Raw genomic sequence first — 13879 nt, forward strand, 5'->3', positions numbered from 1 at the left:
CGGGCAGGAGGCGGGGTACACCCTGAACTGGTTGCCAGCCAATCGCAGGGCACATGAAACAAACAACCATTCGCACACACAGTCATGCCTACAGGCAATTTAGAGTCTCCAATTAATGCATATTTTTGGGATGTGGGAGGTAAACCGGAGTTCCCGGGGTAGGTTAATTGACAACTCTAAATTGCCCGTAGGTGTGAATGTGAGTGAGAATGGTTGTTTGTTTGTATGTGCCCTGCGATTGGCTGGCAACCAGTTCAGGGTGTACCCCGCCTCCTGCCCGATGACAGCTGGGATAGGCTCCAGCACGCCCGCGACTGTGAGGAGAAGTGACTCAGAAAATGGATTGATGGATGTATTATTTTGTGGTTTAAACCCGGCGGAATAAAATATGAATTATTGGATTTAAGATAGCGAGACCATTCCCCCCTTTAATCCCTGTAACGAATGTTTCAAGGGGATGTGGTTGTTGAGAACACTGTAATATATTTGCAATGTGGCATTTGGGTTGTGTGGGGTGAGACATTGCATCCGGTTCAGTTGACAAACAGATTTGACATCAGACATTCAAATTTGCAGAAATACAATCACTAGTGGCTTTCATGTCAAATTCTTAAAAATTATATTATATATCACATTAAAATCCAATGAAGATTGTGATTAGTTAATCCGGGGTTGCAGTGACTTTCCACTACCTGTGTGTGTCGCTACTGCGCCGTCCATTGCCCCAGCCAGGATGGGCAAATGTCTCTAAAGACAGCGGGAAAGAGAAGTCTTTGTTGTTGAGGGTCTTCAGGCTGGAAGTTAATTCATTTAACGTCCGGGTGGGAAACCAGCTGTCTGTGTCTCAGCTTTGATGCTACTGGCTTGTAATTCATTTAGCGTCTGTGTGCGAAGTGAAACCTGGCATCCCCGGGGTCGTCTCCTCGGCAGGGAGCGGAGACAGCGAGGTCCTGCAGAAGGTCTTGAAAAGTTGGATTTTGGATGTGAAGACTCAACTCGACAACTGATTTGCAGAGCCCCAATGTATTGAACAGCTGTATTTCTGGTGAAACAGGTATTTTACAGTGAGTGACAGCATGCAGTTGATAAAGAAAGTTCAACTTTTGTATAATAAAACATTTTAGGTCATATTTTTCTGCTTTAAGAAGGCTGTAGTTTGGAGTAAACCTACTGAATTATCTTCATATGCCAAATTCTCGATAAAATTCGCTTACCGTGGTTACTTTTGTATCCTAATCAGAGACCCGAGAACAGAACATGCAAAACTCCGATGAGGCTGTGTGAAGAAACAGCAACCACAACTCCCGTCTGTGTTGCTGTCATCTGCTACTGAAGAATCATTCACATGAGCCAAGAGGAGTCAAGAACTGAAAACTGAGACCTCTGCGGTCCAATCCTGTTGGCCTGCCTGTTCTGCCATCCACTTGATCGTTTACTAGCCACAGTCAGAGGATGTTCCCAGTACCTGTGCTCTTCACTGTTCTGCTGCGAGCCAGCTACCATGCAGAGTCTCCTGAATATTACTCAACGCTGTAATGTATGCAGATGTCAAGAACTATTCTCCTGCCAATGTGACTGCAATATCTGTGATCTCTGTCTCCAGGCTTCAGAGTGCCTGGATCTTGCCATGGAAATCTCTCAAATGCTCTACCACGAATCTTGGCAGCAATAAGATAATAACACTTAAACAACTGAAAGAATAGTTTATTTGTTAAAATTTGCCGAAAGACACTCCATTGAGCATGACCAAAAAACACAAATTTGACAAAGTGAGAGACAATGTTGTTCATACATTTGTGAAAAGTTGGACGTGCTTCAAGTTTTGGAAAGCAGTTACGTGTATGTAGGAGCAGGAAAAAAGCTTTTCATTTGGTGCTTGATTTTAGAATTGCTCAATAAGTGTCTCTAAACTAGCTAATTTGAGCTAAAATGTGCCTTGGAGTACTTGCAGGAGAGGACAACCAATCACATTAATTAGTGTCAAAACTAACTGGGCTCTTTCAGTTCACGTGTTACTGTAACACCAACAAAATCGCAAATCCAAGCATACGGCTTTTAAAAATGTTCTGACACAAACTCAAAAACAGTACAACGATGTTAGAAAAACATGCATAGGCAAGTACACATTCATTAATTTAAAGTTCCATGATGCAGTTAATGAATTAAATGCCTTTTTGAAGTTTATCGGTACGTCATAGTATACCTGCACAATAGTGGTCTGTTTAAAACAAAACATAATTCAACTTGGAACACATTGCATTTATAGATCATTTGACACCCTCACCTCCAGAAGAAAAAAAATTAAATGAAATTATCAGGTAAAATCAGCCAGTGATCACCAAGGTTAATGGAGACTAACAATCACAAACACAAATATTAGTCACAAGACACAAACTGCACCTCAATCAATTATCCCGGTATAAAAAATATGAAGTACAGCATTACTGTAAAAATAATCAAATTGATCTGTATGTTTTATTGTGAAGCTGAATATATTGAAAAATAGAACAGTGATTTGTAATTTGCACTATAGCTACACTTTAAGAAGTCCTGCTTTGGCTAACTAGCAGCAGTAGCAGCAGCAGGTCTCAAGCTCGTAAAAATACATGCACCCACTGTGTGTCATAGCAGAAAAACATCTCTCATAAAATGCATAGATTGCAATAACATAAGGTGCAATAAATTGCTGGAAAATAAAATATTCTTACTGTATATACACCATGAGGAGAAGTATTTCACAATTATGTGCCAATTCACTTTAAGCGTATCCCTTTTGTATCCCCTCTAGACATCCCAACAAGGAAGCGTGTAAACCCTGATTCCAGTCAACAAAGAAAACTTATGTCTGCATCTATTTGCTTTTGCCAATACTGTCACGTTAATAAGGCCAAAAAAAATCTGCCCTATGTATGACCACATTATAAATTCAAGCAAATATATTATATTACTCTTAAATCTTAAAACGTTTGTTAATATATTTTTAAGCATCCCTGGAGTGTAAAATATTCTGTTTTAATACTATTGCATTGACACACAAATAGAATATACAACATTTACGTGTCCCAGGATAAGAGGGGAAATGTTAGTCTCACTAACATTTAGGTTGGTTTCAATCGGAATATTTACTTTAAAATGCTTCTGGTCAACTGTCCCACAAACAAACTCACCTACCGTAAGAGACAAATTGCATGCTGACATTCAGTCTCTGCTAGTGCGTGTGCGCCTCTCAGAGCGCATCACAAGTCCTCATCCATATTGAGGCTGCTCCTGCGGCTGCTGCTTTTAGAGGCACCCGGTGACAGAGGAGAGAAGAGGGGTTCAGCCACCGCCTCTGGAGAGAGGGTGCACCCATCGTCCATAAGAATGTCCCCCAAACCCACATCAGGATAAAGCGCTGTGGAGGTGTCGTCCAGCTCAGCAAAGCTCAAACTGCCCAAGTCTAAAGGGCTGCTGATGGTGACTCCAGCAGGAGAGTCTGAGGAAGGTGGGGAGAGGAAGGCAGTGGGCAGAGGCTGTCCGATGGCTGCCACGCCCATACTGAGGAGATTAAGCCCGGAGGTTGCGTCGGCGCTGGGGTGTAGGGACTGGCCGTTCTGAATGGTTTGCTTGTGCTGCTGCAGCAGGGCAGGACTGGAGTTCAGACCAGAGGAAATGCTGGTGTTGGAAGAGAGACTATGGACTCGTGCCTGTATTTCCAGCTCCTGAGAAGAACACCCACATATATTCATTTTCAACTATGCCTGTATGTTAAAATGACACCACAATATACAAGAGTCAGTCAAAAAGTAATGCAAATTTATTCATAAAGCGCACTTCATACACAAGGTAACTCAACGATGAGCAATTTTCATTTATCTAATGCCATAGAAAGGCAAAATACGTCATCACTACTTTTCAATATAATAATATAATCTCTCTTTTGTCAACACCGACTGTCCATTGATGAACAACGGCACGTACGTCAGCCTAAAATTAAGTAGGATGCACTTTTAACCAGTTTTTTACAACTTAACTTGTTCATCATCAGTGAAGTGCTGACCCCTAACTCTATCTTTTAAAGGTCCAAAAACATGATAATCTCATGGTGCTACACCAGGTGAGTATGGGGATGGGTTATTGATGTCAAGCCAAAGGAAATGATGATTTCACAAGCTCCTTTTCTAGTCACGGCGGTCACTTCACCATTGATCCTGGACACCCACTTTTTGTCTGTGCTGTAGCCTATTGAAGCTTCCCCATTCGCATTTTGCAACCTTATGAAAATGTTCGGTCAGGAATGTGCGCGACTATAGCCAATCAGTGTCGTACTTTTCTTGCTCCACTGCCATTTGCAAGTTGTGGGAGTAAACAGAAACCGTGACTTCTTGGCTGGCCCAATCCGCTATGACGCATACTGTGCTATTCCCCGTGCAGCTCTGGGCTCATCTGATCACTGCTTAATTCACTTAATACCAACATACAGGCACAAACTTAAATGTGCAAAGCCTATGGTGGAAACAGTGAGGAAGTGGGCCAATTAAGCAAGGACATAACTTCAAGGATGTTTAGACTGCACAGACTGGAGTGTCTTTGAAACTTCAAATGTCAGCCCGGATGAATATACGGACAGTGTCAAATCCTGTATCAGTGTCTGTGAGGATGTGTATGTACCAACAAAGACATATTGCACGATCCATGACAACAAGCCATGGTTCACTGGTAACCTTCAGCAACTTCTGCAGGCTAAAGAGCACGCCTATCGAAGTGGGGACAAAGCCCTGTACAATTGTGCTAGAAATCTGCTGACAAACGAAATTAACATCGCAAAGAGAAATTATGCAGAAAAGCTGGAAAAACAGTTTACTGCTAGCGACTCTAGCTAGTCAGTCTGGTGAGGACTAAAATCGCTAACCAACTACAAGTGACCATCCCCTCAAGCGGAGAACAATAAACCCACCCTTGAGGACTTGCACGCAGCCGGAACTAAGACAAGAGCATGCAAAATCCTCTTGGACCCTCCACATCCTGGTCACCACCTCTTCAGGATCAGAATCATCTTTATTTGCCCAGTATGTAAAAAACACACAAGGAATTTGTCTGTTGTCTTTTTTTGGAGCTGCTCTAGTACGACAACAGGCAGCCATTTGACAGAAAATACTTTTGAGACATAAAAACACAGTACGAAGAGTCACTGAGCAATAAAAGTTTACCAGTAATGTGGTAATGCGGATTTTTTTTTCTTGACAAAATGGCGGAGCGACTTCAAGAAATTTAAGGAGTTTAAAGTGACTAGTAGTGCGATAATCTAGAAAAATATCAATAGTGCAAATGGTGCAGCTACTTCTCAAGCACGAATGGCCAGTATTGGTAAACAACAGTAATGCAAATAGTGCAGAGTGCGAAGACTACTACAGTGAGTGCAAGAATAATGTATAATTGGCCCGACAGAGATGTGACAACAACCTCAAGACAAAATTCCCAGCATGTTACAATGGAATTGTAACTGTTTAAGAATTTAATGGCAAGAGGGAAGAAGATTGGAATGTCTGCTAGTTTTAGTTTGCATTGTTCGATAGCGCCTACCTGAGGGAAGGAGCTGGAAGAGGTGGTGAACAGGATGTGGCGGGTCCAAGAGGATTTTGCATGATCTTGTCTTAGTTCTGGCAGCGTGCAAGTCCTCAAGGGTAGGTAGGGGGGTACCAGCTCCTTCCCTCAGGTGGTAGGCGCTATTGAACAATGCAAACCAAAACCAGCAGACATTCCAACAGCTTCTTCCCTCTTGCCATTAAATTGCTCGAGGACTCTGCATCATTTGCACAACTGTAATTGTATCAGCATTACCACACTACTGGTAACCTTTTATTGCCAAGTGACTCTACGTAGTGTTTTTATGTTTCAAAAGTGTTTTTTGTCAAAATTACCTCAAAATTCTATTTGCATCACAGCCTGAAGCAACTGCTCTGGTTGAAGGCTGAAACACTAAGCTAGTTGCGATTTAGCCATTGACAGTCAACTTGGAGCTCTTCTATGCTGTGGACCTTAACAACACTTTAGATTTTGCTGCACAGTACATAGGCTACAATGAAGACATTACATTTATTCTGACCTCAAGTATACAACTCACCAACATGTTCAAATAAATACAATAAGAGGATAAAGAACAATATACTAGACACAAAAAGTTACTTTTAAACAATTTTGTACAATGGACCCCACTACCCACAAGTGACAAGGGACTGGGCCCAACCGCTAATAGCGAAAATCCGCAAATTGCCATGAAAAAAATTAATTACAAAAATTTCACACTTTTTTTGGGAATTTTTTTCATCCAGAAAAGAACAAAACATAAATAAGCGGGAAAACACCACCAATAAGCAGTTTCTGCGAAAAACAGAGGTAGACCCAGCAATTATTATTATTTTTTTTTAATCTGCGTATAGGTGAATATTTTTATAATAACATGGTATGACATCAAAGTGCTGATTGTGCTGCAGTGGTGGTGGTAGAGGTACTTCCAATTTGTATGCACTTCTTCTAAACCTTTTAGGGTCTTGCTTGCCGGATCCTTCCTCGAGCTGGCCGTCCGGCCAAACTGAGCAATCGGGGGGAGAAGAGCCTTGGTGTGAGAGGTAAAGAAGAACCCAATGATCACTGTGGCTGAGCTCCAGAGATGCAGTCACGAGATGGGAGAAAGTTCTAGAAAGTCAACCATCACTGCAGCCCTCCAACCAGTCGGGGCTTTATGGCAGAGTGGCCCGACGGAAGCCTCTCCTCAGTGCAAGACATGGAGTTTGCTAAAAAACACCTGAAGGACTCCAAGATGGTGAGAAATATGATTCTCTGGTCTGATGAGACCAAGATAGAACTTGTTGGCCTTAATTCTTAGCAGTATGTGTGGAGAAAACCAGGCACTGCTCATCATCTGTCCAATACAGTCCCAACAGTGAAACATTGTAGTGGCAGCATCATGCTATGGGGGTGTTTTTCAGGTGCAGGGACAGGACGACTGTTTGCAAGCGAAGGAGAGATGAATGCGGCCAAGTACAGGGATATCTTGGACGAAAACCTTCTCCAGAGTGCTCAAGACCACTGTAACCACTTCCAACAAGACAATGACCATAAGCACACAACTAAAATAACAGAGGAGTGGCTTCAGAACAACTTTGTGACTGTTCTTGAATGCCCAGTCAGAGCCCTGACTTAAACCCAATTGAGCATCTCTGGAGAGACCTGAAAATGGCTGTCTACCAACATTCACCATCTAACCTGACAGAACTGGAGAGGATCTGCAAGGAGGAATGGCAAAGGATCCCCAAATCCAGGTACATCATTCCAAAAAAGACTCATGGCTGTATTAGCTCAAAAGGGTGCTTCTACTAAATACTGAGCAAAGGGCCTGAATACTTATGGCTGTGTGATATTTAAGTTTTTCTTTTTTAATAAATCTGCAAAAAATTCAACAATTCTGTTTTTTTTCCTGTCAATATGGGGTGCTGTGTGTACATTAATGAGGAAAATAAAAAAATAACTTAAATGATTTCAGCAAATGGCTGCAATATAACAAAGAGTGAAAAATTTAAGGGGGTCTGAATACTTTCCGTACCCACTGTATACTGCCAACGCAGGCTTATAGATTCAACAGATCGTAATGGAGGGCAAATACTAACCTGGATACGCAACATTAAACTGTGGTTCGCTTGCTCCAATTTTTTCTGCCGCAGTTCGATATCCTTGGCTCGCTGTTTCTCCTTCTGTAACTTCCGGATGTAATCCACAGAGGCCTTCAGAATAGTGCCTTTATTCCAGCGCATCTCACTGTCATCAGTGCAATAATATGCAAGTTTTGCAGGGGGAAAAAAAAAAAAGTAAACAACATTGTTTTTCTAGATTGATGTTCCAGAGACTTCATAAACACTACAAGTTAGTCTCCTAATCACTTAAAGGTTTAGGAAAGTAAATGAACATCAAAAAACAAGGTAGGACTCACGGGTCAATTGACTTGGGTATGAGAGTACCAAGCTCCTTTATACGGTCATTAATATTAAATCGCCGCCTCCTTTCAACTGTTAAGAACCAAAGAATAGTGAAAGAAGCGTTATTTATGTTATTGCAGATAACAATAGAAGCTGAGTTTACAAAGTGACCAGACAATAAATCTCAACATACTCAGGTTGTGGTTGTCTTTCTTTTGCCTCTCCTTCATAAAAGCTTTGGTATCAGCATCTGAAAGACAATTGTGTTTCATGACGTTACCCCACAGATTATATTAAACTGTTTCAGTTCTGCTACACATACGAGTAAATTGCACAGATTTGACCATACCAGTAATTTCTCTTTTTATATTTGGAAGCTCAGCAGGACAGGAGTTGCTGACAGTGAGAGTGGTTGCCGCCATTCCAGGGCTGTGATACACATCCATCAGATTTCCTGGGAGCTAAATAAAACAAACTTGTTATACAGTAGCTGCAACACATGCTGACTCCCAAAGTGGAGTTACATGCAAGGAATATATGAAAAACATAACTTCCCCATTCTTGCTTCAACTCTTAAAGCAACCACCTCCCAGGGCTCCAAATTTAATCTGGCGTGGTATCAGTGAAATACAAATTGTCATACATAATCCTATTGATGTTTTGCGTGACATCATTTAAGCACACAATAATGTACATATTCATGTCATTTTACATTTGCTACATGTAATAACAATACTACATTGTTCCGCTTTAAATATTACAAACTGGTTTTACCTCGCTGTTCTTCTTTTTTCTTTCTTCCAACATCACCATAATCCTCATTTTCTGTTAAATGGCAAATATTTGGCAATTCCTTGGTGCCTGTAAACCTGCTATCTTTGCAATCCACGTTTTAATGAGAACTAAACAGGTCCTCTGACTTCTTGCCGTGTATCCTTACTGATAACCCCGCCCAGGCGGCACGTTTGTGACAAATGGTAAGTATGTGCCAAAAGCATATATTTACTAAAACAGCTATTCCATCGTCAGAATTCCACGCAGTTAAAACATGTTCCATTCAAGGAAAAACAAAACGTGTATCTACAAATGTTGTGAGACAGTTTTTCTAATATTCTGCAATTTATTAAGTAAAATTCAAGTGTTTAAAAATTGTTTTGGGGGGGTACATGTGGTAAAAGAAACTGAATATTTCTTACCGTACTAGGTAACTGAAGACCTGAGTCAATCAATGTAATGATGTCATCATTAAAACTGGATTCAAGACTAATTATGTCATCGATAACATCTTCGATCTATATAAAGTAGATGAGAGGGAACACATGGCAAAGTGTGAGCAAAGCTTATTAGTGTAAGATCATACGAAAGCAATGTTCAGGACTGTATAGAGAGCACTATGTGAAGTAAAAAATAATTTAGTTGGCTAAGTAATAAAAAAAGAAAAGAAAAGAAAAGAAAAACAGACGTGCAAGTGGAGAGCTGGCATGGTTAATCTGCGGGTGCAGTATTTAACATAATATTGTGACACCAGGCCAACAAGTATATGACAAAAGGCATGCAACATTAAATTGGGAAGTGGGGCCACATCACTGCAGAACGAACAAAAAGTAATTAAGTACGACGTGTGCTGAAGGTTTGACTTCCAACTTCTCCAAAAACACACTGGAAGTTAACAGAGAGACAACTATTGGCATGAATGTGTCATCTGCTGCGTCAGCAAACTGCTGTTATAAAATCAGGAATTTGGCATACTTCCTCCTTTTTGGAACTGATGTTAAGAAGGGCCATCGGGCTGTTAGGGGCACTGCTGGCAGTGTGTGCAACCTCAGGGGCAGAGCTGCACTGTGGCACAGGCGACACACCAAGCGTCTGAGTAACTGCATTGTTACTCAGAGTGGTGGAGAGGTACTGCTTCACCTGTTGCCTCTGCGCTTGCTGGATGTGATACTTGGTGGGGTTCTCTAGATGGGTCTGCACCTGCATTATTCAAGCATTAGTTCAGAGCCTTTCTTGTATAAGGACTGACAGCACTGTGACAGGAGACACAGAGGACACACTTACTTTCAGCACCTCCACGGGCACCTGTGCTGGAGGCGGGCGGGCAGCATTTTGAGGCAGTGAGACGGAGATGGCAGGCGTGGAGTCGGTGGGCCGGAGCTGAGAGGCAGAGGCCTGTTGCTGGGCCTCTCGCCTCTCCTGTTCCTGAGCTTGTTCTCGCATCAGCTGCTGCCGCATCAACACACGTGACGACATAGCTGAGGACAACAATCTAACAATGAAGCTGCAAATAAATCAAGAGAGCATTTTAGAACAGCAGCACAAGGATATTGATATATTTTACTTGGATAATGCTTGGTCACTTCATCTCACACTAACCATACAGGGAAAAAATTAACTAATATTCTGGTGAATTCAGCTGGCGAGTGGTAAGCAAGTCTGCCTCACAGTTCTAAGGGTCAAGGTTTGAATCTGGACTTCGTACGTAGAGTTTCCATTTTCCTTGTGCTTGTGGGTTACCCCCCCCCCCCCAACTTCCTCCAGTGCCACATTCCAAAAGCATGCATGTCTGTTGGTGAATTAAATACTCGATTGGTGCATCTCATTACATCTATTTTTTTACTCCTCAATGTTTCAACCGCATCCCGGGAGTCATTCCCAAGCTGCCATATTATTGAGGCTCTTAATTGTCTTAAATGCGCGCAGAGGAGTGTGGACACTTATATTATTTGAAAACACCACTAAATGGGGAGAGACGAAGCTCATTTTCGCCAACCTGGTCAATGAAACAATCTGTGTAGGCAATCAATGTGTAGCACAATCTTCTAGAGTGAATGCTTCGTCAAACACATCCTGTCGGCATAGACTAGGATTGATCACATCAGAGTAAGGGGGCCTGCTTGGGGGGAGTTGACAAGAAGGCCCCAATGGGCCAATGACTGAAAGGGGCCTTAGAAAATATATCATAAAGTTGTGACATTCACAAGGTCTAAAGTGAGATTTTCTTTTTTTCATGGAGGGATTGAATCCCTTGCAGCACCTCTGCATCAGGGTAACTCTTACAACCCCAATTCCAATGAAGTTGGGACATTGTGTTAAACATAAATAAAAACAGTACAATACAATGATTTGCAAATCATGTTCAACCTATATTTAATTGAATACACTACAAAGACAGCATAATTAATGTTCAAACTGATAACCCTTATTGATTTTAGCAATTAATCATTAACTCAGAATTCTATGGCTGCAACACGTTCCAAAAAAGCAAAAAGGCAAAAAAGACTGAGAAAGTTGAGGAATGCTCATCAAACACCTGTTTGAAACATCCCACAAGTGAACAGGCTAATTGGGAACAGGTGGGTGCCATGATTGGGTATAAAAGGAGCTTCCCTAAATTGCTCAGTCATTTACAAGCAAAGGTGGGGCGAGGTTCACCTCTTTGTGAACAAGTGCGTGGGAAAATGGTCGAACAGTTTAAGGACAATGTTCTTCAATGTACAATTGAATTTAGGGATTTCATCATCTACGGTCCATAATATCATCCAAAGGTTCAGAGAATCTGGAGAAATACCTGCATGTAAGCAAGTGGCAAGGCCAAAAACCAACATTGAATGCCCGTGACCTTCGATCCCTCAGGCGACACTGCATCAAAAAACGACATCAATGTGTAAAGGATATCACCACATGGGATCAGAAACACTTCAGAAAACCAATGTCACTAAATACAGTTTGGCGCTACATCCGTAAGTGCAACTTGAAACTCTGCTATGCAAAGCAGAAGCCATTTATCAACAACACCCAGAAACGGCGCCGACTTCTCTGGGCCCGAGCTCATCTAAGATGGACTGATGCAAAGAGGAAAAGTGTTCTGTGGTCAGACGGTCCACATTTCAAATTGTTTTTGGAAATTGTGGGCGTCGTGTCCTCCGGGCCAAAGAGGAAAAGAACCATCAGGACTGTTATGGACACAAAGTTCAAAAGCCAGCATCTGTGATGGTATGGGGCTGTTAGTGCCAATGGCATGGGTAACTTACACATCTGTGAAGGCACCATTAATGCGGAAAGGTACATACAGGTTTTGGAGAAACATATGCTGCCATCCAAGGAATGTCTTTTTCATGGACGCCCCTGCTTATTTCAGCAAGACAATGCCAAACCACATTCCGCATGTGTTAAAACAGCATGGCTTCGTAGTAAAAGAGTGCAGGTACTAGACTGGCCTGCCTGCAGTCCAGACCTGTCTCCCATTGAAAATGTGTGGCGCATTATGAAGCGTAAAATACGACAATGGAGACCCCGGACTGCTGAACAGCTGAAGCTGTACATCAAGAATTCCACCTAAAAAAGCTTCAACAATTGGTGTCCTCAGTTCCCAAACGTTTATTGAATGTTGTTAAAAGAAAAGGTGATGTAACACAGTGGTAAACATGACCCCCCGTCCCAGCTTTTTTGGAACGTGTTGCAGATATAAAATTCTAAATTAATGATTATTTGCTAAAACCAATAAAGTTTATCAGTTTGAACATTAAATATCTTGTCTTTGGAGTGTATTCAACTAAATGTAGGTTGAACATGATTTGCAAATCATTGTATTCTGTTTTTATTTATGTTTAACACAACGTCCCAACTTCATTGGAATTGGGGTTGTACATGCAATTGACATTTGCTTTCCTCCTCTGAATTTGGAAAACCAGTCTTCATGATTTGACAGAAACAGCCTGTATCAAATCAAAATCGCCAATTGTGTCTTCACCTTTAACACTTTTCTTCTAAATGTCTGTGCTGGTTTGTGTCAAACAGCTTCGAGTGCTGCAATTGGATTGAAATAATCCAAACTACTGAAACTGACTGGGTTCTGCTGTGCCCCACATTAGCAACGATTTGTTAGTAACCTGTTAGTAGCTTGTTACATCTTGCTTGCGATCGGGGCTTGAAATAGTCTGTGCAGTGTCAATTGAATTGCACTTTGCACATTAATAATGCTCTTAATGTATATTACTGGGTAATAATTATTAATTGCCTACGTATGAAATAGCCCTCTCATCTTAAATCAACACTTAAGTCGATGAATACTGATCTACTGTATTACATATAAATCTGGTGGTCACAAATTAGGAGTGCTCGTTTGACAGCTAAGTGTCGGGAAGCCCTAACTACAACTTCATGATAAAAGGTGCACACCGAGGTTTATACAGTGTGAGTGTGTGTGTGTGTGTGTATATATATATATATATGTTTTTTTTAATTACTGTTATCTACCAGCTGCCAATCAAGCAAAATACGCGTTTAAATTCGGAGCTTTAGTGTATTTGTAACATTTAAAAGGTCGGGTTTTGGGGGGGATTTTTTTCGTAGTGTGCGCGGGTGGGGGGGGGTTGTTGCTTAGCTAGCAATCATGATTATTAATTGTCGAAGGAGCTAACGCTACCGGGTTAACGCGTTAAAGGTAGAAATGTAACTTTAAAAAACATACTGTAAGAACAGAAATGTTCGACGTGATCACAGCCATGAATCCAGGAGGTCCTCTGTGTTTCTGGACATTTTAAGTCGTTGAACTAACAGCAGCAAGCGCTAGCTATGGCCACCTCGGCCCAAACAGCCTTGTTTACCTCCTCGAGCCGACGCGCTGAGGTCATCCGCCGACTTTTTACCCGGAACTTGTTGACTATAGGAAGCAATTGTTTGCATATGTACTGTACATGTTAAGAATTATTTAAAAAAAAAAAAAAATTTGAGGGGGAAAAAAACTTGACTTTAGGAAGATGATTACTAACAGGGGTTATGTTTCCCTTAAAGAAAGGTCCATTATTGACGTGAAACCATGTAATTGCCTCATCATATTATTACATGTAACAAATTGAATAAGATTTTAAATGAGAAGTGGAGAAAAAAAGGTTTTTCCTGCTATTTTTGAATGTATTTAAAAAAGC

At 41.4% G+C, this 13879-nt stretch overlaps 1 protein-coding gene across 1 annotated transcript; it reads right to left on the reverse strand.

The window, feature by feature from the left end:
• Window positions 1-1688: 1688 nt before the first annotated feature.
• Window positions 1689-13575, reverse strand: tfe3b (transcription factor binding to IGHM enhancer 3b). Its single transcript, XM_061687546.1, has 9 exons — window positions 13423-13575; window positions 10011-10230; window positions 9702-9926; window positions 9149-9244; window positions 8302-8413; window positions 8146-8202; window positions 7967-8042; window positions 7647-7794; window positions 1689-3701 (listed from the first exon to the last, which is right to left on the reverse strand). The coding sequence occupies exons 2-9, from the start codon at window positions 10200-10202 to the stop codon at window positions 3237-3239; spliced, it is 1371 nt and encodes a 456-aa protein (XP_061543530.1). The 5' UTR covers window positions 10203-10230; window positions 13423-13575; the 3' UTR covers window positions 1689-3236.
• Between the last annotated feature and the right edge of the window lie 304 nt (window positions 13576-13879).

Source organism: Phycodurus eques, chromosome 10 (genome assembly GCF_024500275.1).
Source record: "Phycodurus eques isolate BA_2022a chromosome 10, UOR_Pequ_1.1, whole genome shotgun sequence".
Taxonomy (NCBI): Eukaryota; Metazoa; Chordata; class Actinopteri; order Syngnathiformes; family Syngnathidae; genus Phycodurus; species Phycodurus eques.

Bases quoted from the DNA above. Each gene is read 5' to 3' on its own strand.
- tfe3b (XM_061687546.1), bottom strand. From the start codon at position 10,202: ATGTCGTCACGTGTGTTGATGCGGCAGCAGCTGATGCGAGAACAAGCT. The intron at 8,414-9,148 runs GTAAGAAATATT...TGTTTTATTTAG, and splicing joins GTCTTCAGTTACCTAGTACG to CTCCCAGGAAATCTGATGGA. The intron at 7,795-7,966 runs GTGAGTCCTACC...CACTGATGACAG, and splicing joins ATACCCAAGTCAATTGACCC to TGAGATGCGCTGGAATAAAG.